The sequence below is a fragment of the Asterias rubens genome, chromosome 18, assembly GCF_902459465.1.
Source record: "Asterias rubens chromosome 18, eAstRub1.3, whole genome shotgun sequence".
Classification (NCBI taxonomy): domain Eukaryota; kingdom Metazoa; phylum Echinodermata; class Asteroidea; order Forcipulatida; family Asteriidae; genus Asterias; species Asterias rubens.
The window spans coordinates 3,205,437-3,229,152 of NC_047079.1; the positions used below are offsets into that span (position 1 = coordinate 3,205,437).

At 38.7% G+C, this 23,716-nt stretch overlaps 1 protein-coding gene across 1 annotated transcript in view; it reads left to right on the forward strand.

Moving 5' to 3' along the window:
* The window catches only part of LOC117302742 (type-1 angiotensin II receptor-associated protein-like), a 30,632-nt gene extending 15,124 nt beyond the window's left edge, over positions 1-15,508 (forward strand). Inside the window, exons 2-6 of the mRNA XM_033786756.1 lie at positions 5,140-5,174; positions 12,222-12,336; positions 13,095-13,185; positions 14,208-14,247; positions 15,203-15,508. Of these exons, the coding sequence (XP_033642647.1) occupies positions 5,140-5,174; positions 12,222-12,336; positions 13,095-13,185; positions 14,208-14,247; positions 15,203-15,413 (492 nt within the window). The 3' untranslated portion in view covers positions 15,414-15,508. The remainder of the gene's footprint in view (positions 1-5,139; positions 5,175-12,221; positions 12,337-13,094; positions 13,186-14,207; positions 14,248-15,202) is intronic.
* The last annotated feature ends 8,208 nt before the right edge of the window (positions 15,509-23,716 follow it).

Consider the following 23,716-nt stretch of genomic DNA (forward strand, 5'->3'; position numbering starts at 1 on the left):
TTCATAGACCAACTCGCCCGATCCAAGGCACTGTGTCCCTTTAAAAGAACAACACGAATATATGCATGGATATACAATACAATGCAGTCTCGCAGCAAATTACATCACCACAAACCAAATGGTAACCGATATGGCTGGCTTAGGCCAAGGTAATAACAATATACGTTTAATGGACTGGTTTAATTGATTTTCTTTTTTTAAAACAATTTAGGCATACAATTTGTTTTCAAGAGTTTGAAAGAGGGATGTGTACAATGTCTTTTTATTCATGATCTATGGACATGTTCAGACAGTGTACTAAAGTTTTGTACATGAAGGACTAAACCGTTTTAGCTTTTGAGCAGTGAGGGGTGGTCGTAAAAGTAAAACTATACCTTGCGTTCAAACAGCTCTAAGTTAAACCAGATACAGTTTATCTTCGGCTTTAAGAGGTCACACAGCACCGTGACCCAAAACAACAGCATCCGCTACGCTTGTGTTCAAAAGATGCGCGCTTTGCACAATTCATTGCAGGGTACGCAATGCGTCCTGAGTCACCGGTCACCTGTGAGGAGGTTGTTTGTATTCTGTTCACACACCATGCTAAAAGATAAAACCGGAGTGGTCTTGCGTTAAATCCTCCTCGCCAACTGATTTAACTAATACGGTTTTAACTTTTTCCGATGGACGTTTTAAGAGCGTTCAGACACACAAAGTCAAAACTGAATGAATCCCAGATCATACGAATGTGGTACCAATTTGGATGTCACAAATTCGCAACAAATAATTCGCAACAGTTGAAATGCGACGTCAAAATTTGCATTCTTGTGAACCGGGCTTGAGTTAAAACTGCTTAGAACCAACTTTAGCACTGTGTCTGGACCACCTCATTGTTAACTGTGGTCTGTTAACAGATTGATAGAGCTGACAAAATAGTCGCAGACAAAGTTCATGTTTTGTGTGATCAGCCATAAAATTAATAAATAAGCTGTGAAAATGTGGTTTTTAATCCGTTATGTGAGTCAGGAGAAAATACGTAAAAACCTGTGTTCAAATTTCATGTTAACACTTTGTCCTTGTTGTTGGTTGTAAAAGACCAAAATCAGCTGATTGCATTTTTTTGTTTAAGGTTTATCAGTACAGTTTTCTTGAATTATGACTTCACTTGAGAGAGAAATATTTTGCAGAATTTTTTTTCATCTCTATATATTCTGAACTTCATAATCAGTAAGCTTTTTTTTGTTGAATAAAATTGAACAACAGTATTTCTTATCCTTGCCAATCCTGTATAATATCTAAATATAATTTTGTTAGAGATTTCGTTTCCTTCACCCATTTGTACATGTACGTTGGAACTCGATGTACCCAAATACTTTATGGATGCACAACTTGAACGATCCAGCATACCAAATCAATAGTTAGACTCACGCATTGAATTTTTCTTTTTGACCACAACCCCCCCCCGACATGAGATATTGACAAAAGATGGCCGCTCGAGGAATCAGGGTCTTGTGACTGTTAGTACCTCATTATGTATGCGTGCATGTGACTGTTGGTACCTCATTATGTATGCGTGCATGTGACTGGTACCTCATTAAGTATGCGTGCATGTGACTGTTAGTACCTCATTATGTATGCGTACATGTGACTGTTGGTACCTCATTATGTATGCGTGCATGTGACTGGTACCTCATTAAGTATGCGTGCATGTGACTGGTAGTACCTTATTGTGTATGCGTACCCCATGTGACTATTAGTACCTCATTTTGTATGCGTACATGTGACTGTTGGTACCTCATTATGTATGCGTACATGTGACAGAATGCAAACTTAACCACAAAAAGTTTGCTTAGCACTTGCTCAGCAGGAATGGGTTACCAACTGAAATGCCATGTACAATTCGATAGGCGCCTCATTACGAATGGAATATTCGCGTTGGTCTAGTGGTAAGACATGTGCACTAAAATGGCAAAGGTTATGGGTTCAAATCTCTCCTGAATAATATGTATACTATGCATGTGGAATTTTTCACAGGACTTGGGCAAAGTATTAACAGTGTACATAGTATACAGTGCGTTACACATAATTATCGTTGTATGGGTATTTTTAAAACCAAATAATATTCTTTATCCTGGATGCAAATTTCAAATCTACATGAACTGTAATGATAATATTCTGTGCTGACAGACTTCAGCACTTTCTGAAACTATATGCGCACAGCTACATGTCTGTATGCATGGCTTTAGGCTATAAATTATTTTCAAAATGAGTAATTTCAGTACACAAATGAGCTATTTCAGAACAGGGCTTCAAATTCCCGAGATAAGAATGAACTTGTACGTATGTAGCTTTAGCTTCCCACATCAGGTATACTATATGAAAACCCTTTTTTATAAAAACAAATTTGCAATGGTCACGGGACCCTTAGTAAACTCTGGACTCTGTTGCTTTGATACGCAGCGGAGAAGTCCAACCTGGGCCAGATAAGGGTTTAAAGGCACTGGACATTATTGGTAATTACTCAAAATAATGTTAGCACAAATTAAAAACTAACTTGGTAATGAGCAAAGGAGAGCTGTTCATAGTATAAAACATTGTGAGAAACGGCTTCATCTGACTTGTCTGATGCAATTTAGTTTTTGAGAAAGAAGTAATTTCTTACTGTTAAATTTAAGAGACCTTAGCTGAGGTCTGGAATACAAGGCATCTGAAAGCTAGTACAACTTGTGCGTCAACATGGTCAAGGGTGTTTTTTCTTCTAAATTTTCCAAATTTTCTTATGTTTTTTTAAATTTTATGCATGTTGAGATTTGAAACCAAGTGAGAAGACTGGTCTTTGACAATTACCGAAGGTGCCTTTAAAGATAAGAGTTAACTTTCCGTAGAGCTACATGTATGACCCAGTTCATACATTGCAGTTGTAGCTCTATTGTTCGTCAAACTGGAAAGGGTAGAGGCAATACGTTAACACACACACACATACATACATGTAGCACATTTAAGTACTGCACCTCTAGCACATTTAATTGGATAAACGCTCATTCAACTGACTTTAATTAACTAATTAAAATATGCCACCAGATGGTGCAGTAATTTCAACACTTTATGTGGATTGGTTGTGTGTTCACAGTGTGTTCACAGTGCATTATTTAGGAATTGAAAATTAAGCGTGGAGTCTTTCATGAATGCAAGGCTTTCTGCCTCATTATGTTCAAAAATAAACTAAGTACTCATCTGTTTTGATTAAAATTTGTAAACAGAGTAATCAATTAAACTTAAAAAAAAAAAAGTATTGTTCCCTGCTGTCATCTTGTACTTTATTTAAAGGGATACGTTGCCTTGGATCAGGCGAGTTGGTCCATGAAAAGCGTTTGAAACCGTTTGTTATGAAATGCATATATTGGTTGGAAAGATAGTTTAAAAGTAGAATATAGTGTTCCACTCAAATATTCCTCGAAATTGCGTGGTTTTCTTTTTACTTTGCGAACTAACACGGTCGACCATTTTGTGGAGTCAAAAACTTGACTCCACAGAATGGCGTGCCGTGTCAGTTCACGATGTATGAGGAAAACCATGCAATTTTGAGGCATATTCGTGTGGAACATTATATTCTACATTTAAAACATTTTCCCAATCACATCCATTTTATAACAACCGGTTTCAAACGCATTTCATGGACCAACTCGCCCGATTCAAGGCAGCGTGTCCCTTTAATGTTTTGTTGTATTTTTGGTCTCTATTTTGTTCTGTCTATTGTTCAATGTTCTGTCTGGTCTGAGAAGGGAAAAACTTAAAAGTGCCGAGCTTCTTCCTTTTTTTGTATAGAATGCTGAAAAGATGTACAAAGGGGCTGTAATGTCACGATAATAATTTATGTAGTTCTTATACATGCTTTATCACACCTGACGGAGATCAGAGCACTCAGCAGTTTTTGAATTTTACACTCTCTTATGTGAACAGGGGAAACAATGGAAAATGTCAATTCGGTCTGATACCTGTTCAGGCTTGTATGCCTCATTTTTGAAAGGGCAAGGGCACCAAGGCATTTTTCTCCTTGGTAAAGGGCATCCTACTGGGGCATTTCAAGGGCACCAAGGCAATGGCAGGGGGCACAGAGGCAATCGCGTTCATTGCCCTCGGTGAAGTATCAGGCCTGCCTGTTGTTTTACATGCATTCTTTTTTTCCTCACGTTAATCCGGAGGTCGTTGGTTCGAATCCCACTCTAGTCAATTCTTTGTTCAACCTCAAAAATCATTTCAAAATTTACCCAGTCAGTTTCCCTTGTGGTTTATATTGATATCTGAAACAAAAAGTCGCATCCCTTTAAGGTGATCCCCTGGCTGCCGCTTCCCAGGTTGTATCGTAATTTGGGTGTGATCCCTGGCTACACGGCAGTTACCGGTTGTATGGCTTCTGACTGGCACCCCCGAACAAAGATATTGACAAAATAGGGACACGGGCCAACATAGGGGTAGATAGCTCAGTTGGTAGAGCGCCGGCACGTTAATCCGGAGGGTGTTGGTTTGAATCCCACTCTAGTCAATTCTTTGTTCAACCCCAAAAAGCATTCTTTTTTGAGCGGAAATAGTTGGAATATTGCGGCCATTCGGTACAAGTCGTTTGTGGCAGCTACACTCTCATGGGTTAAAAGCTACATCTTGTCCGAATTATGCAACTTTGGTTGCCACTATGGCTATAGCGGCACTGCTAACATTGGAGAATAGGACTTTATGGGCGTTCCAGCCGCAGCCACTGCGAAACCATCAATGCAGACATGGGCCGAATTTCATAGAGCTGCTTAAGCACACAATTTTGCTTAAGCAAAAAAAATCCTTGCTTAGTAAAATCAGATTACCGGCCAAGACTCCACTCAATTGGTATGCTAAGTAAACGACAGCTAAATACCAGTCACAAGCAATGTATATTGCATGAAATTTTGCCCAGTAACATGTGTAAAATAAGCGAGCTATTTTCGTGCTTAAGCAATTGTTTTTGCTTAAGCAGCTCTATGAAATTGGCCCCTGGCCTTTGACTGAAACACAACAACCAACATGGTTTGTAACATCATTTATCCGGTGCCTAGTAAATAAAAGCAATGTGTTTCTTTTGTTACTTGAAACTTACTCTTTGTGTTATTTCCTTTTTCTCTACCTCTTCAGGTCATTGTGGCAACACACTTTCTGCTGACAGTGTGGTGAGTGCATTTATTTTTTCGATATCTGCTTTCACATTTATGTTCAGATAGTTTTCACAGGGTGACGGCCAATATTAGGTCTAGATTGCTTAATTGGTACATTAGAGCGCTGGCATTTTAATGCAGAGGTCTTAGGTTCAAGCAGCAAATTGTTAGGCACTATTCGGTGTATATGATTTGAGGCATTGCATGGTGAGGTATTAATGTATATTTGGTGCTTAATGACAGTGGACACTGGGTAATTGTCAAAGACCAGTCTCCTCACTTGTTGTATCTCAACATATGCATAAAATATCAAACCTGAAATCAAATAATGAAAGAAAAAACACCCTTGTCACACGAAGTTGTGTACTTTCCGGTGTTTGATTTCGAGACCTCAAATTCTAAATCTCAAAATCAAATTCGTGGAAAATTACTTCTTTCTCGAAAACTACGTCACTTCAGAAGGAGCCGTTTCTCACAATGTTTTATACTACGACCTCTCCCCATTACTCGTTACCAAGTAAGTTTTTATGCTAATAATTATTTTGAGTAATTACCAATAGTGCCTTTAAGCGAATCTGATGACCTTGGGCCCAGAAATCGGTGCCGACCAGTCTCTGTTGGTTCCAGTCCTCCCCACCCTCCCCCCTCTATCAAGATCCTCCCCCCCTCCTACCCCCAGTCCGGCCACCATTAATTAATTACAAAGTACGGTGTTCAGTGCTGACCCTTCTAGAGAAATTACATTTGGATGAAATTTGCCCAAGGCCAACGAGACTGCCCTTCTTAATATCGACATTATGGTAATAGAAAGCCATAATGTACAAATATGTACGGTAAACCAAGTACACATGCGGTATACATTTGTATCCAGTGCATTGCTAGTGAAATTTAATGCCATTTTGTTTGTTATGAACAGTGTTTTATTTTTTACTATCACCAATTGATGGGGGTGCTTTAAAGGGAACATACAAGAAAAAGTACATTTCCCATCCTCAACACACATGGTATAAAGGAAAATATGATCTTTGATCTACGTCTCTAGTGCTGAGGATACTTTTCCTAGAAACTCCTTGAAGTCTATAATTCCAGGGGTTGTGGACATGCCATCATTTCAACATACCTCCTAAAACTTAGATCCAATTTTCAGACTTTTTTTTTTTTAGGAATTGCTCTCACCCTTAAGAAACCACACCCAAAAGAACATACACAACCTCAAAGCTATAGTTGGAAGATATCTAGTTTGCAGGCCTGTATGCTTCGTTTCTGAAAGGGCAAGGGCACCCTAACAGTTTCTCCTTAGTAAAGCGCACCCTACATGTATTTAAGGAAATTGTAAGTTTCTACTGGAGCACTTCAAGGGCACGGAGGCAATCATCTTCATTGCCTCCGTGAATTTTCAGACCTGCTGTATATGTATGTTTCGTTTCTGAAAGGGCAAGGGCACCAAGGCATTTTCTCCTTGGTTAAAGGGCACTCTATGAGTAAATCGTAAATTTCTACTGGAGCATTTCAAGGGCACCAAGGCAATGACGAGGGGGTATGGAGGCAATCGCCTTCGTTGCTTCCATGAAGTATCAGGCCTGAATACATTTTTGCTTAGTTTTTGAAAGGGCAAGGGCACCAAGGCATTTTCTCCTTGGTAAAGGGCACCCTATGAGGAAATTGTAAGTTTCTAATTGAGCATTTCAAGGGCACCAAGGCAATGACTTGGGGTTATAGAGGCAATCGCTTTTGTTGCCTCTGTGAGGGGCGAAGTATCATTCTGCTTTGAACATACCTCCTAAAAGCGAGATCCAAGTTTAAAACCCCCCTTTTTTTAGGGATGGCTCTCACTCCTAAAAACCACACGCCCAAAAACCATACATACCTCAAATGGGAGATATCTAGTTTGAATAAAGGACGATTGAGTCCAACCAACATTGCTTAAGACCTGTACATGTACGCTTCGTTTTTGAAAGGGCAAGGGCACCAAGGCGTTTTCTCTTTGGTAAAAGGGCACCCTACTGGAGCATTTTAAGGGCACTAAGGCAATGACCAGGGGGCATGGAAGCTTAGTTTGAATAAGGGACCATTGAGTCCAACCTTCCTGTAGACCTGTACATGTGTGCTTCGTTTTTGAAAGGGCAAGTGAAGGGCACCAAGGCGTTTTCTCTTTGGTAAAAGGGCACCCTACTGGAGCATTTCAAGGGCACTATGGCAATGACCAGGGGGCATGGAAGCTTAGTTTGAATAAGGGACCATTGAGTCCAACCAACATCCAGTAGACACTTCAGAATAATTTTGTTTACACATCAACATGTACATATCCTACTTTAACATGTACATCCTTCCTTCATGGAAATGTGTGTATTTCATTACACGGTGGTAGCGAGATTATGCCACATCCCACACCAGGATAAGACCCTGGTTTCTCGCATCTCCCCCTGATTACTTTTACTCATCTCCATAAATTTGGTGCGAGGGGGTTTCTTGATCAGTCAGTAAACGCTTCACTCGTCGACCTTCTCATCTTCCACCCCCCTTGTGGGGGGAACTGAGTGGGTGAATCTGCATGGGTAATACATGCGTTTTAAAGGCACTAGACACCTTTGGTAATTGTCAAAGACCAGTCTTCTCACTTAGTGTATCTCAACATGTGCATAAAAATGACAAACCTGTGAAAATCTTACTCAATTGGTCGTCGAAGTTGCGAGAGAATAATGGGAGAAAAAACTCCCTTGTCGCACATGTTGTGTGCTTTCAGATGCTTGAATTCGAGACTCAGCTGAGGTCTCAAATTTAGTTAAACTATCTTAGTGAGAGATTACTTCCTTTCTCTAAAAAATATGATACTTCAGGGGAGCCGTTTCTCACAATGATTTATACTATGAACAGCTCTCCATTGCTCGTTGCCAAGTAAGTTTTTATGCTAACAACAAAAGTGTCCTGTGCCTTTAAAGGAACATTACAGAATTGGTTTTTGCTAACAAAACAGTTGCTGGCAGAGTAAGCTTTTTTTTGTAATGATAAATCCACCATAATCTAAAATGGCAAACCTGTGGAAGTTTGAGTTCGATCGGCCAATCTGGGTCAAGAGAAAATAGTGACAAACTGATTGGACATTTAGCGTGACATTGATTCAAAACAAAACTGAATAAAACGCTCACTGAGCGATAAACTCCAAGCAGGGAATAAGTTTTATTTATTTCCCATCAAATATGACATTTCAGAGAGAAATATTTCAAGGGATGTTTTCTACTAACATCATTATACCGTGTACCGTAAGTTTTATGTAAATATGTGATCTTTGACAAGTTTTTTTCTTACCAATTCTGTAATATTCCTTTAAAGGGCACTGGACACTATTGGCATTACTAAAAATAATTGTTAGCATAAAAACTTACTTGGTAACAAACAATGGAGAGCTGTTGAAGGTATAAAACATTGTGAGAAACGGCTCCCTCTGAAGTAATGTCATTTCTCTAAAATATTAAAAGACTTCAGAAGTCTTTCATTATGCATCTGAAAGCACAAAATTTGTGCAACAAGGGAGTTTTTTCCTTTCATTTAATCTCATTGCAAATTGAGCCCAAATTTGTACAGGTTTTTGATTCTATGCATGCTTGGGATACACCAAGTGAGAGAACTGGTCTTTGACAATTACTAAGTGTGTCATGGCCATGCGGAGTACATGTAGCGTGCCCGAAAGTGAAAGTCTATGCTTTAGTTTAGGTGCTTAAAAACTTGAGTGCGGTTTGCTGAAAGTCACACCAATATGTTGTGCATGTCGTTTAGTTACAGTGACCTTTATTTGGTGGTGAGGGCTGAAAACATTGCTCTGTGGTTTTCACCTTTTTTCCTCAAAATCTTGATAACTAATGAAGCTGAAACTTCTGCAGATTAATTAGGCCTATATTACATAAATCCGATTCACGGCGAGTAGGGATTCAAGTCATTGCCAAACACCTCATCTTCAAAGGGTACCATAACCCTTTAAAAAAAAAAACTTTTTAGGAATTCAACTTTAAAGATGCTTTGTCAGATTTTTTGCCCCAAACATTTAAAAACAATTTTGTTTTTGAGTGAATGGTATTTCAAAGAGTATTACCCGCTCCAACGGAAAAAAAAGTTAAACTTTTACTTTTAATGGTCAGGAACCATGACAAAAGTTTAAAACGTTTCTTATAAAACACATAGGAATTGGTCATGTGATATATTGTCGGGATCCCGACAAAAACTAATTTTTAGCACTTTATTTCACTGCTACTAATAGTTGGCGGACTTTTTCGTGCAATGGCTCAAATGAAAGCTTGTAACTTTCTCGACCCCATCAAAATACCAATTGAATGTTAAATCAAAAATTTTGGGTAAAACCGACCAAAAATCTGACATCTAGCATCTTTAAGCGGTAACTTTTGAGTTAGCAAGCCTTTGTACCAGACACGATTCAAATTCAATCGCTTTTGGCTGAAATTGTGCATGCATTTGACAAAGTCAAGACTTTTCATAATATATGCAACACAACAGATGGAATGCTAAAATTACTTTTGGACTAATGCATCCATGTGTTAAATATTGTACATCCTGACATTAGACATGGGAAGAAAATCAATCGAAAATCCAAACAGTAAAAAAAAGAAGACATTTTTTGCAACTGCTGCTGTTCTCTTCTAACAATAAATTCTCCTCTGATTTTGTTGTGTCTTATTTCTTTGGTTTTGTTTTTGGTTTTACTGCGCCTTGAACACCCAGCAGGGTGGATATGTGCGCATAACAATTCTTTGTTATTATTGTTATTATTGCTTTTATTATTATTATTTTAAAAAACTAATCTGTAGCAGGAGAAGTTTGCATTGTTCAGTGTCAATTATTTTGGGCGGGAAAATAATTTGTTTTTCTGATACACATTTTCAATATTGAAACTGTTTGTTTGCCTGTATTTAAACAGCTACCTGAGCGGAATTGAAATCTTTTTATAGTCATATGACTCGATTTCCCTATTCTTTGAAAACATTTTAAGTGAATTTCAGCAAAGTTTACGACTTGACATATTCGTTCAAGCAGGTCTTTAATAGACCGATCCAGTAGGCTCCGCCCACAACGCACGTGTGAGCAAGAACACGTGGGGCTCTCCAATGCCTTTCTGCACAACTCTGCCGCGCGCGCCAAGCATACGCGCACGCATGTCGGACCTTGTGATTGGTCAATACGCAATGGGGCGGAGCTTAATGGATCGGTCTATTGAAGCACACAGACATGCTGTACACGTTCTTCTTATACTTTGTCCATAAAGTGTGTCCAAAAATTGTTTGGTGCTTATCTGTTCAAACGATTTTGAAAAAAGTTTTCAAAACCATTTGTCCCTGAAGAACATTACACAATGTCTGGAAGTATACAGCGCCCTTATTGGCCAAGGCCTCTGTTGCCCTGGTCTTGGCTTGGGTGCCTGTTTAGAAGTTGTCCATAAACTTAAGGTTTTTCAATGGAAGTGCCCTTTGCAAAATGGAAATCAGCTTGCCCTCTTAAATATAAAATTACAGACCCGGTCTGTACTCTTGAAAGACATAGTCTTGCATGTATGCTGGGTACATGCACTTGTGCGTCAATTCTACAGACCAAGTTGAAACATTTGGTTGCAGTTAGCTCCAATTTCATTATTTTGACGCCACCAAAGCATCTCCCATCAGAACCCGAAATCGAGTCCGCCAAGATGCAATTTTGATGCCCACACATCAGAGAAAAAGTGTAAACGTCATAAATTTTTGACGAAAGTTTTAACGTCAACGGCGTGGGCGTTTGCACCGAATCGAAGCCGGGATGTCAAGTGGGTTTAAACAATGCAGTGTCTCTGCTAGTAATTATCATGGGATTTGGCAACGGAAAAAGAGGGAATACTGCTGTTAAGCCTACAGTGTATGTATGTTGATGCCAAGTATGTATTTATTAAAGATACGTCATGAGGGGACAACGTTCATTCCAATCTTCTTGTTTTTGGAAGATAAATCTTTTGTCATGAAGATATCATGACATTGGGTTTTGTAAAAGTACATAGTTAAATCTTCTGTTTTTTTCGAAGACTTATCTTTTATCATAAGACTTTTCATAATAAATTGCGATGTTGGCTTTTGGAAGAGTACACTCATTCCAACCTACATTGTTGGAATATATATGTTTGATCAACAAAAATATTTTGGGTTTTGAAAAAGTACATATATATTTGAATCTTCTAGTTTTTGGAGGACTTATCTGTTACCATAAAACCTAAATTATATTACGATGTTGGCTTTTGGAAGAGTTGTACATACATGTACATTTATTCTACCCTACATAGTTGGAATATGTATCTTTTATCATAAAATATGTTAGGTTTTGGAAAAGAACATTCATTCCAATCATTTTTTTTACACTTTTTTTTTTTCACGGCATTGGGTTTTTGAAGAGTACATTCATTCCAATCTTCTGGTTTTTGTAAGATTTGTATCTGTTTATCAACCAATCAACCACAAGGGAAACTGATCAGGAATTTCAGCAAAATTTTGGTTCAAACAAAGATAGATTGGCTAGAGCAGGACCAATAACCTCCATATTAACAGCACCCTACCAACCGAGCTATCTAGCCCTAACGTCGGCAGTGTAATTCCTGATAAATTCATGATTCCATGATTTTCTCTAAATCTCTTTTAGCCTACAAATTTGGTTGAAAGAGATTGTGTCCAAGACACTTAGCCATGATTGCATGCTTCATAAAAGTTGGGGAGGTAGTCCCTTCTGCTCTAACCAGCCAGGCTCCTATAGTGGCTGAAACACAAGCCTCCATCCGGCTGTAAAGGGGGTAACCCTGTTTCAGCCCCAGGAGTAGGTGGCAACCCGCCCCTGGAAAATAGTTGAATGGTAGCCCACACCTTGAAGTGGCCTTCTAGGCTTTGTGTGTGTGGCTGTTTGCAAAAAAAAAAAAAAACGTAGTCCTTCTTGTGAATGAGAAAGAAGTTACTCACAGAGAGATGTTTGCTTTGACATAATTCATCTTTTTTATTTAATAATCAGCAATTTTTGTCTTCTTCTTCTTTCCTTTTCTCCATGCAGGGCGTTACTTGCCAGCAATTTCCTTCCCAGTGGATACCTCTATATGAACACCATCATCATAATCACCGGTCTATGGTCAATAGCAATGCAAGATAATAAAGACAGTGTGCAAATGGTAAAAAAAACCTAATAAATTTAAGTAACCAAATTAAGTGTGTTCTGAATGTATCTAGGGGTCTTCGCAGCTGTGGCACATTTTAATGTAATTTTGACATTTTGTCCTTTTGGTGTCTGTCCCAAATACACATTGACGAGAGTGCTCACTCGACAATCCTAATTATAATAATAATAATAGTGGCTTCTTATACAGCCCGCATATCCGACACTCAGTGTCGCTCAAAGTGCATTAACATTCAGTATTTTCCTGCAAGGTATGTTGGATTACGTTTGAACTATGAGAGCATTTCCTTTTACATATCACCATGCTATGGTTTACAAGGTGCTGTGGCGCAACATGCTGCCAATCAAACCAGGAATACCGGGGCAAACCGCTTCTCTTTTTGATAATTGCACTGGGTTCTTTTCATTTTTTACACAGCACACGGGACCAACAGCTTTATGCCCCATCCTAAGGACAAAGCATTACCATTAAATGTCTTAAGGACATATAAGTCACGCCTGGGACTTGAACAACAATCGCCCTGTGTGAAGCCCCGTTCATACTTCTTGCGAATGCTTCGTGCGATGCGAATTTCGATGCGAGTTTCATTGTGCCACAAAGGGAAATGTTGCGCGTACCGATTGTTGCGTCACCAAAATTCGAGTCGCATTCGCAGGGAGTATGAACCGGGCTTAACAAGGCCCTAACGAGTGATTACCAAGCCTATACGATCCCTTTAATTGGTTCTTTGTTTCGTCTCCCCTTTCTTGTAGTTCTTCATCTTCCATTTAATCAGTATTTTGACGGACATTATTTTTCTTGGTGTGATGTTCGGCCCCGCACAGGCTGCTTATTGTTCACTTGGTGAGTCCGATACATGTATAATCCGATTTTTGCAATTTGTCTTTTTAAATTGTATTCTTAAAAAAAAAAAAAAAAAAAAAAACGTCTGTATTGCAATTTTGTATTTTTGTATTTGCTTTTTATCTTTGTATTTAGCGCTTTGAGGTCATTCTGGCAATTTGGCGCTATAGGCCTATAAATATATCACGTTATTGTTATTTATGTATTCAGAGTGTTCCTGTAGATGACCAACCCCAGGGTTTGAGATTAACTCTGGGCCCAGGCATGAGGCCAGTGATTTAAGGGCTAGGCTTTGAACCGTTCAAGTCCGAACATGGGATGAGAGTAAAATCAAATGGTCCTCATTTGGATTTGGACCCAAGACCCCTGACACTCCATTCAAGTCGACAGTCTTGGTTTTTTTTTATCACTGCATTTTTAATTTAAACTGATAAATACAAACATCTTTCATTTATCCCCATTTTTTTTCTTCCATTCATTTCAATTTTATTTTCATTAATTTTTTTTCTTGATCTGTCCTTGACTGTCTTTGACTTAAAGAAATTGTACTAAATTTTTTTTTTTTTTTTTCTCTCCTTTTTGGACCAATATGGAGGAAATAAATAATGATTGAATTGAATTGAAAAAATTTAATTGCGTATTGAAGTATTTTCGTAAAATCGATAAATCTTTGCTGTATTGCTTGGTCCAAAAATAGGTCAAATATGAAACTGTGGAGGTAGTGGTCTAAGCATTTTGACTCTTGTCTTGTAAAAAATTCTCTGGTTCAGTAAAAGTTTTGAGTTGTAAAAGTACAAGCCATGAAGTCTGGTAGATTGTTACCCCGAATTCAAGCCCTGGCTTTTAATTGGATGAACTTAGCTAGGAGGCGACTTTATAAGGGGCACCTTTGCTTTAGGGGTGATTTAGCTGGGGGGGGGGGATGACATATTGTTGTTAAGAGACAAACAAAATATCTGATAATGTATTTTGGAACAATCTTTCTGAGATTTTATTTTCTTTTGGATATTTATTTTCTTCAGATGCAGGAAGTGATTGCAGTGACTTTAGATTCAGCGCTGGGTAAGCATCACATTTGATATCAGAATTAATGTTAGAAAGATTTCAATTTAGAAAAGGAGACAACTGCTCCAAATTGACACAAGGGTCGGTTGTGGTAACCAAAAAACTGTTATAGGACATATCGTGCTAAAGGGACACGTTGCCTTGGACAGGGCGAGTTGGTCTATATAACCGTTTTTATGAAATGCATTATGGTTAGAAAGATGTTTTAAGTAGAATACAATGACCCACACAACTTTGCCTCGGTTTTCCTTTTACTCTGCGAACTACCACGGTCGCCCTTTTTGTGAAGTCAAAAATTTGACTCCTCAAAAATGCATGCTGTGTTGGATCACGTTGCACCGGAAAAACTATGCAATTACGCAGCATAATTTGTGTGGGTCATTGTATTCTACTTTTAAAACATCTTTCTAACCATATGCATTTCATAACAACGGTTACAACACTTTTTTTATAGACCAACTCACCCTGTCCACATGTCCCTCTAAGAACGAGCACATCAAATTCAAGTTCTGGTGGCTTAGTCACCAGAGTGGGGGTTTGAATCCCCATTGTGACACTTGTGTTCTCATCACCCGGAAGTAAATGGCAATATTTCATTTTTAGTGTTTAAATAACTACCACTTTTCATTGGCTGGTTTATTTGTGCCAAAGATTTAATGAAAAGTTATAACTTGCTTGAATCTTTATAAATAGCTATTTAGAATTTAAGTTGCCAAATTTCGGGGTCAAATGTCAGCTTTTGTTAAGCACTCCGATCTTTGAGGGGCGCTACAAAAAAGCCTAAGTATAAATGTAATGTAACAAATTGAAACTAGCATTTTATAAAAAGGGCTTGTTGATTTGCCGCCAAATACATTTACGCTTTGTTTTGCTGTGAAAATCTCAGGATTACTAATTTCTTTGAAATTTGTTACTTCATTTTTTTTTTATTATGATTTTTTTAAATTAATAGAATGGCCATCATTAATCTGCTAATCAAGCCGCTAAGCGCGTGCTTCCTCTTCGTGGAGCTCCGAAGGAGGGGCGGAATCTATACAAGCTTCCCCGGTAACCCAGGGTCTAGCGGCTACGAAAACATCGACCAGCCAATTCCGACCAATCAGCAAGTAGAAGCCGCCCAGCCCCACCAATCAGCAATGGAGAGGCCATACCTCCCACAGTGAGGAACGCTGCACCACGCCCAAGCAATAGAGATAACAAAATTAACATAAACAAAGAAAATTAAAGGCAGTACTCATGAATATGTATAAGTTTTGATGATGATGATGATGAATATTCATCATCAGATGATGAATATTTATAACCTGCATTAGAGGTCAGGTATTGGTTGGTTTTTGGCAGTACTCATGAATATGTATGTATTTTGATGATGGTGATGAATATTCATCATCAGATGATGAATATTTATGAACTGAATTAGAGGTCAGGTATTGGTTGGTTTTTGGCAGTACTCATGAATATGTATGTATTTTGATGATGGCGATGAATATTCATCATCAGGTAATGAATATTCATCATCGGATGAATTTATTTAGAACTGATTTAGAGGCCTGATGAACTGATTTAGAGGCCACGCATTGGTTGGTTGGTTGTTGGCAGTACTCATGTGTTTGTGATGGTGATGATGATGAATGTTCATCATCAGATGATGAATATTAATGAACTGATTTAGAGGTCAGGCATTGGTTGGTTGGTTGCTGGGGGCCAGATGGTTATACTATGTAGGATTTGTTTCGGGGTACAGTGTTATATTCCGGGACGTTGTTTTTTTAGGAAGAAAAGATTCGTAATAGAGACAGTGTTTTAGCTTGAGAATTAGTTTCTATGTAAACATTCCACAAAATTGTATTCTCAAGCAATAAGAAATAAACTAGCAAAGAACTGTTATAGTTTACACATTGTGATGTGATGGTAGAACGTGCTGTTCTTATACCCAATGGAGAATAGAGACATTGTTTGTAGATAATGAAATGCCACTGGGTTAAAGGAGGGTTGGGCGGAGCTTAGGGAAGGGAGAGTAGCGTCAACTTAGTGGCTGCAAAAACACCCCCTCCCTCCCTCAACCATAGCAAAATTAATCTAACACTTGCTGAATTATTGGCTATCCAGTCCTCCTGGAAAATTACTGTTAGCCCCCATGGGAAATTACTGTCTTGATTTGTAATGAATGCTGCCAGTGGAGAAATATTTAAAGTTACCCTTGTTATTGAAAAAGTTCTACCTCTTTTTTTTTTGGCAATATGCATCCTGCTTGCTTTATGCTCGACACAAAAGATCTTTTTATCCCCGATGCAGTGGTAAAACAATCAAGGTATTCTTTGCGAAAATATATGGATTTAAACTGCCTCAAGCTACAGGGCGAGCTCAGTGGTCTAGTGGTAAGACATCTGCCCTAGAATGGCAAAGGTTGTTGGATCGAATCCCACCAGACTTTGGGAAAGTATGGAGTATACGGTACTTGACAAATATGTATAAGAAACAAAGAATCTTCTTTATCCCCAATTCAAAATTAACCTCAGTTGGATTCGTTGCCATTCCTGCCATTAAAACAAAGATTCAAACTTCCTCAAGCTACCGGGCTAGCACAGTGGTCTAGTGGTAAGACAATTGCCCTAGATAGACAAAGGTTGTGAGTTTGAATCCCATCTGAGTAAAATGCCTGTGGAGTTATTTTCTCCGCAGGAACTGTGGGGAAAAGTTCCAAGTATACAGTTCTTGACAAGCATCGGTTAGTGGGTAAAGTAAGAAGTGTGTGTATTTTTTTCTACAGGACTCCGGGGGGGGGGGGGGGTTACGTACTCCGTATACAGTGCTTAAAGGGACATATTGTCTTGGATCAGGCGAGTTGGTTTATGAAAAGCGTTTGAAACCATTAGTTATTAAATGCAATTGTTAGAAAGATGTTTTCAAAGTATAGTATAACGTTCCACACAAATATGCCTCGAAATTGCATGGTTTTCCTTATATTATGTCATGAACTACCACGGCACACCATTTCGAAATTGAAAATTGGAAATTGGCTGACTATGAGAAAGAAAAACCATGCAATTTCGAGGCATATTTGTGTGGATCCACTTATTTATATTCTACTTAGAAGACATCTGTCTCAAAATATCGATTTCATAACAAGCGGTTTTGAGCGCTTTTCATAGACCAACTGGCTCGATCCAAGGCAACATGTCCCTTTAGTGTAAGGGTAACGCCCAAATATAACCAGTGGATCAGTGCGATTGGTTTACTGTATTAGTTGAAACCAGTGGATCAGTGCGATTGGTTTACTGTATTAGTTGAAACCAGTGGATCAGTGCGATTGGTTTACTGTATTAGTTGAGAGTCTTGAACTATTGAATGTGCATAACCATATTATAAATATTAGCTCTTGCATTATGACATCATATTCAGAATCTTACAGGAGAGAGTAGAAATGACCCTCGAGGCCCGGTCACTCAGGCCTTGATAACGAGAACGAAAACATGATTGTTGAAGGAACACGTTGCCTTGGATCGGTCGAGTTGGTCTTTGAAAAGCGTTTAGAAAGATTTTTTAAATGTAGAATATAATGATCCACACAAGGATCACTCGAAATTGCGTGGTGTTCGTTGCTTTTACCTTGTCGACAAACACGGTCGGCCATTTATGGGAGTCAAATTTTTTACTCCCATAAATGGCCGTTAGTTTGCAAAGTAAAGGGAAAACCACGTAATTTCGAGGGCAAATGTGTGGATCATTGTATTCTACTTTTAAACCATCTTTCTAACCCTATGCATTTTATAACAATGGATTATAACACTTTTCAAAGACCAACTCGACCGATCCAAGGCAACGTGTTCCTTAAACAATGCACACCCTCGATTGGTTGAATGAGGGTGGGCGTATTCTGCGTGGAGCAATTCAACCAATAGAATGCGCTCTCTTTGCGTCGTGATTGTATCGTTTTCGGTTATCGCTGCAGTGTGACTTTATCATGTGTGAATATAGAAATGTGTATATACCTTTGATAACGTCGTTTGTTTTTAATATAGGAGAGTAGAGTGTTATGAGTGAAGATTTCTTCTACGTCAACAATATCGCAGATTATAAATCGCGACCTGAAAGTAGAAGCTAGAAAAAAGAAATTCACATAGGTTGCCCAACTTCAAAAGAGGCGCTAAAGTTTATCGAAACATACGACCTAATATCGCAAATACTCAGTACGCGCATTTAGGCATGGAATGAGGTGCATGCTGGTCGAGCTAGCGATCAAACTTGCACCCCATAAGCACAGAAGGCTGACTTGTTGTTCCTGTTTTTAAAATAACCCTTTATACAGTTTGTGAAAAGGTCTATTCTGTCAGTGATCTGTCAGTGATTGCCTTACCAATCAAGTCTATTATGAAAAACATGGTATCTTCTCTCATCTTTTACGATCATTTTAATACAGTTAAAAAAAAAAATATATATATCAATATAATGATATAATTACCTTGTTTTCATGACATTACCTCTGCGACAGAGGGTACAATTGGACGGCCTTAATGGCGGGTGGGCCATGCTAGAGTGCCTAAAGTTTTTGATGGGTCACTGGGTAAAACTGAGAACAACGGGTTTTGAGTAAAGTCTACTGGGGTAGATTTCACAAAGCACATGTCCTAGGAGATATTAAAAACTTAAGGCTACTCCTAAGTTAGGACGAGTAACTCGTCCTAACTCAAGTTAAGACTAGTCTTACATGTTACTCTTTGTGAAATCCACCCCTGCCACCTACTGACTCCTTTATCTGTCCCCCGTCACTTTTGTTGCATCTCATTTAAGGCCTACTGTATTGGTTCGTATTACAGGTGAAATCAGCTCATTTTATCCACTTCTTTCATTTGTTTTTTATTATATAGTTTGGTTTGTGTAAATTGTGCATTTTTGGACTGTCCAAGGTATTGTGCATTATTAATAAGTTAATGTTTGTTTACTTGCCATATATTATATATAACCTGAAAAAATGTGTTAATACCTTTCAATGTTTATTTGGTAATGGCTGTAAATGTTATCATCGCGTGGAACAGGTTCCAGCCGGTTGAAACCAGTCGAAACCGGTTGAAACCAGCGTCAATGCAGTTTTGTAAGTATTGAACTTTTAAACAAGCTGGTTTAAACCGGCTGGAACCAGTAACTGATTTACTAGTACCCACTTTTGATTTTTTGTTCGTCTTACTTTTAACAATCTAGTCAAATTATATTAGTCTTTTTCATAGGTCGTCCTACTGGTTTAATCCGGTTTGAACCAGTATTTACTGGTTCAAGTTAAAATGAACCGTAAATTGTATTGTATTTCTGACATTACTCTAACCGGATAACATTGGTCTCTTTTCTCTGCATGGGGTTCTTGGCTAGGGGCAAAGTTTGCTTTTTCGGGAGTCCTTGGCTTCAAAACTAGAATAAATGAAATAAAGTAAAATAAAAAGAAGTAGAAGGCAAAGCAAAAAGTTGTTAGTGATTTCCTTCTAGGAGTTCAGACCATGAGGTTGGATGGTCCATAGTATCTCCCTAGTCGGATAAACTGTGTTTTAAAGGCACTGGACACCTTTGGTAATTGTCAAAGATCAGTGTTCTCACTTGATGTATCTCAACATATGCATATTAAATAACAAACCTGTGAAAACTTGAGCTCAATTGGTCGTCGAAGATGCTAGAGAATCTTAGAAAAAAAAAAACCTTGGCGCACAAGTTGTGTGCTTTTAGATGCTTAAACTCGAGACCTCAGCTGAGGTCTCAAATTCAATTCAAATATTTTAGTAAGAAATTACTTCTTTATTAAAAACTACATCACTTCAGAGGGAGCTGTTTCTTACAATGTTTTATATTATCAACAGCTCTCCATTGCTCGTTACCAAGGAAGTTTTTCTGCTAACGATTATTTTAAGTAATTACCAATAGTGTCCAGTGCCTTTAAATGAAGGGGTTTATAGGTTGTTTGAGTTTAATTGGACCCCTTGCTAGTGAACATCTAGGATTTGTGTCTGGCTTTGTTACATGTGGGATGCGGAAGCCCTACAATTTTCTTTGTCCCATTCTTGTGGAATTACTAGTATTAAGATAATCCCATGACCGCAAACCTTACTATAACCCATGACTAGTTGGGGTGTGTTTTCACAGTCGTAACCAATAACTGTTTCGGTTCAATCATGGAGGTAGAAACAATAGACCTTTATTATGCTGCCTCCATCTTGGTCATGTTCCTCGTATCGGATAACAATAATTAATGCTAATAACTATGTTGCTATTAGGAACCAGACTATTTTGTTCTTTAAGTCTCGGTTTGGTAACATTGATATCAATGGGAGAAATTCAAGATGGCCGCACCACTGTGATAAAGGTCTATTGCCAATTGGTTAATCACTGCCCAATGACCGAAACAGCTATTAGTTGCGACCGCCAAAAGGCACTTTTGGTGTGGTGGTGATGTACATGAGTAAAGAGTAACCAGAACCCAACCCTCTATCCTTTGTTGTAAAGACTCGTCTATAGTTAACATGGAGTATTTAAACTGCAACGTATGTTTCCCACAATAAAGTTAATATATGTATGATATTGTAACAAACATGGAAGAGGATGTGAAAACTTTATTTTTGGTGTCAGAAATTTCGCCAGCCTCGCTACCATGGGCAGTGCACCGTATCGATACCTCTCGTCAATTACGAGGGATTTGCTGAAAAACATCAGTGATTGTCTCACCAAAAGTGATTGCTCTGCGCGCATGGTTGTTAAACAGTTCGAGCACTTGTTGTGCACCTGTCGATGTAAAATGCACTCAAATTGTATTGAAATATTATGCTCAAGACAGCCCTCTGTAGTAGGAACTTGTCCATGTTCCAATCACATAATGAATGTGAGGGTCTTGGAGTGAAGACTAAAAATTGGGGCATACCCCCTTAAAGCCCGGTTCATACTTCCTGCGAATGTTTCGTGCGAAGCGAATTTCATTGCGTCACAAAGGGAAAGGGCGCGTGTACCGATTGTTGCGTCACCAAATTTCGCATCGCATTCGCAGGAAGTATGAACCAGGCTTAAGACCCCCCATCCTGAGACTGACGCTTTAAAAGACGACTTTTTAGCCACTAGGTGGCGACAGATTTATCAGGTACCATCCATTTGGGGGGGGGGGGGTGCGGGCTGTGCAACACAATATTGGAGAGAAACTCATGCGCACAGTTTCACAATGTAACTTTTCCAGTGGATCCAAGATTTGCAGATCATGGTTTTTATTGACTTTAATGAAAAATTATCCAATATTGTGCCTTGATGGTTGTTGACTTTCAACCTAAAACATTTGGGGTGCGCTAGCCCTCTCAAAATTGCCCTACTTTGAAAAAAGATGTGGGGTAATTTTTCCAAGATAGAGTCTGGCTAGTTTATTCCTACAGACATAGGTGCTTGTAATTTAGATGAGCCTAGTCTTGGTTCCATGTCTGTGATCGAGGCTTTTAGCCTACCCGATATGCCAACACATTATTGCCTGAAATAGCGCCCTCTTGCAGATTAATTTCCCTCCGGTAGTTAGAGCGTGTGTTTTCAAATCTGCGGGGGAATTCTGTGTGGCTGATGCAGAGAAATAACCGCAGTCTCAGACTTGAATTCAAGTTTAAGATGATCTAGCTCAAGAGCCAAACAGCTAACCTACCAAACATTTTTCAAGAAAAATGAGGTTTAATAGTTGTGATGGCAAATTGAACTCAAAGTTGTCAAAGATTGGAATACAATCTTTACAACTTTCATCCCACTATTGTCTACAGATTACAATTAAAGGGTCCCCATTAGTTCACAAATCATGAAAACCCCAAACCGCCACGCGTCTATTTCTTGCAAACGTGTCTTACAACAGAGTCTTCTCGGTTTGATATAAACTCATGCTGGTTTTGATGGGTGCATGAGTTTATTGAAGGATAGGTAGGCCATTGAATAACTCTTTTTCAAAAAAGTAAAAGACTGTCTCAAAATACATTTAGTCTGTTTGCCCTGCCTGGTTTAAAGAGACTTCTAATTATTGAAAGTTGGAACTTTTTATTTGCTTTGGTTGCCATGGGAAGCTTATGTAGTGTGGTGCACCATTGGTTCATCCTGACCAGACTGTATAAACAAAGGACATTTACTGGACATGACTGCTGCCACCTAGTGTCTTAAATTGTTCAAAGAGTAGTTTTGTAGTCAGGTGCCTACATCAATTCATAACAATCTTTCATCATGCAGAGACACCTTGGCTTTTGCACTTGATAGAACTTCATTAGTTGCTGTTAATGTGCCTGTGTACTTCATCTGACTTAATGTCCTGACACTGAACACTCTTGCTCTTCAAGAAACAGCCCTGGAATTTTGTAAGTTTGTCATTTTTATCTTAAAGACACTGGACACTAATTGTCAAAGATCAGTCTTCTCACTTGGTGTATCTCAACATATGCATAAAATAACCAACCTGTGAAAATTTGAGCTCAATTGGTCGTAGAAGTTGCGAGATAATAAAGAAAGAAAAAAGCACCCTTGTCACAAGAAGTTGTGTGCTTTTAGATGCTTGATTTCGAGACCTCAAATTCTAAATATTATGATATGAGGTCTCAAAATCAAATTCGTGGAAAAGTACTTCTTTCTCGACTATGTCACTTCAGGGGGAGCCGTTTCTCACACAATTTTCTGCTATCAACCTCGCCCCATTACTCGCCACCAAGCAAGGTTTTATGCTAATGAGTAATTACCAATAGTAGTGTCCACTGCCTAAGTTAATGACCATAACAACTTATTTGGTGTAGTTTTAGAGAAAGAGGTAATATTCACCCAGGAAATTTGAATCTGAGATTGAGAAAGGCTTCGCTTTTTTTCTTCTTCTGATAAATAACCTAATGTAGTGACCCAATTCAGCTGAAGTTGTCATCACATTAATCTTGGTCGTGTGGTTTTGAGTCATGGGTGTCGTGACTGAGCGGATAAGAGCACCGAGCTCAAGCTCTGGTGTTTCTGTTCAGCAGAGTGTGGGTTCGAATCCCGGTCGTGTCCCTGAGCAAGACACTTAACTATAATTGCTTCTCTCCACCCAGGGGTAAATGGGTACCTGTGAGGGCAGAGATGGTTCTTGTGATTGGTTTAGCCGAGTAGCGCATATTGATGTTGCACAGGCTGTATACTCCCAAGGGAGCTGAGATGGTTTAAGCAATGATTTAAGGCCCAGTGACCAGAGGTAAAATAATTTTGGAAGCGCTTTGAGAAGCCCTTCGGGTGTGAAAAGCACGATATAAAAACTGGTTATTATTATTATGTTCTCATGTGTTAAATACAGTGCAGTGCACACCCTTTACCATAATTTGCAGGCCTACATGCAATTGGAATCCCAAAAATTGTGAGTGTGGCAGACGCAAAGGGTCAGTACCAAGTCTTACTAGAAGTACTCTTTACTTTACATTTGAAATAAATGCAATTCGCAAAATTCATGATCAAACTCAAATTCCGT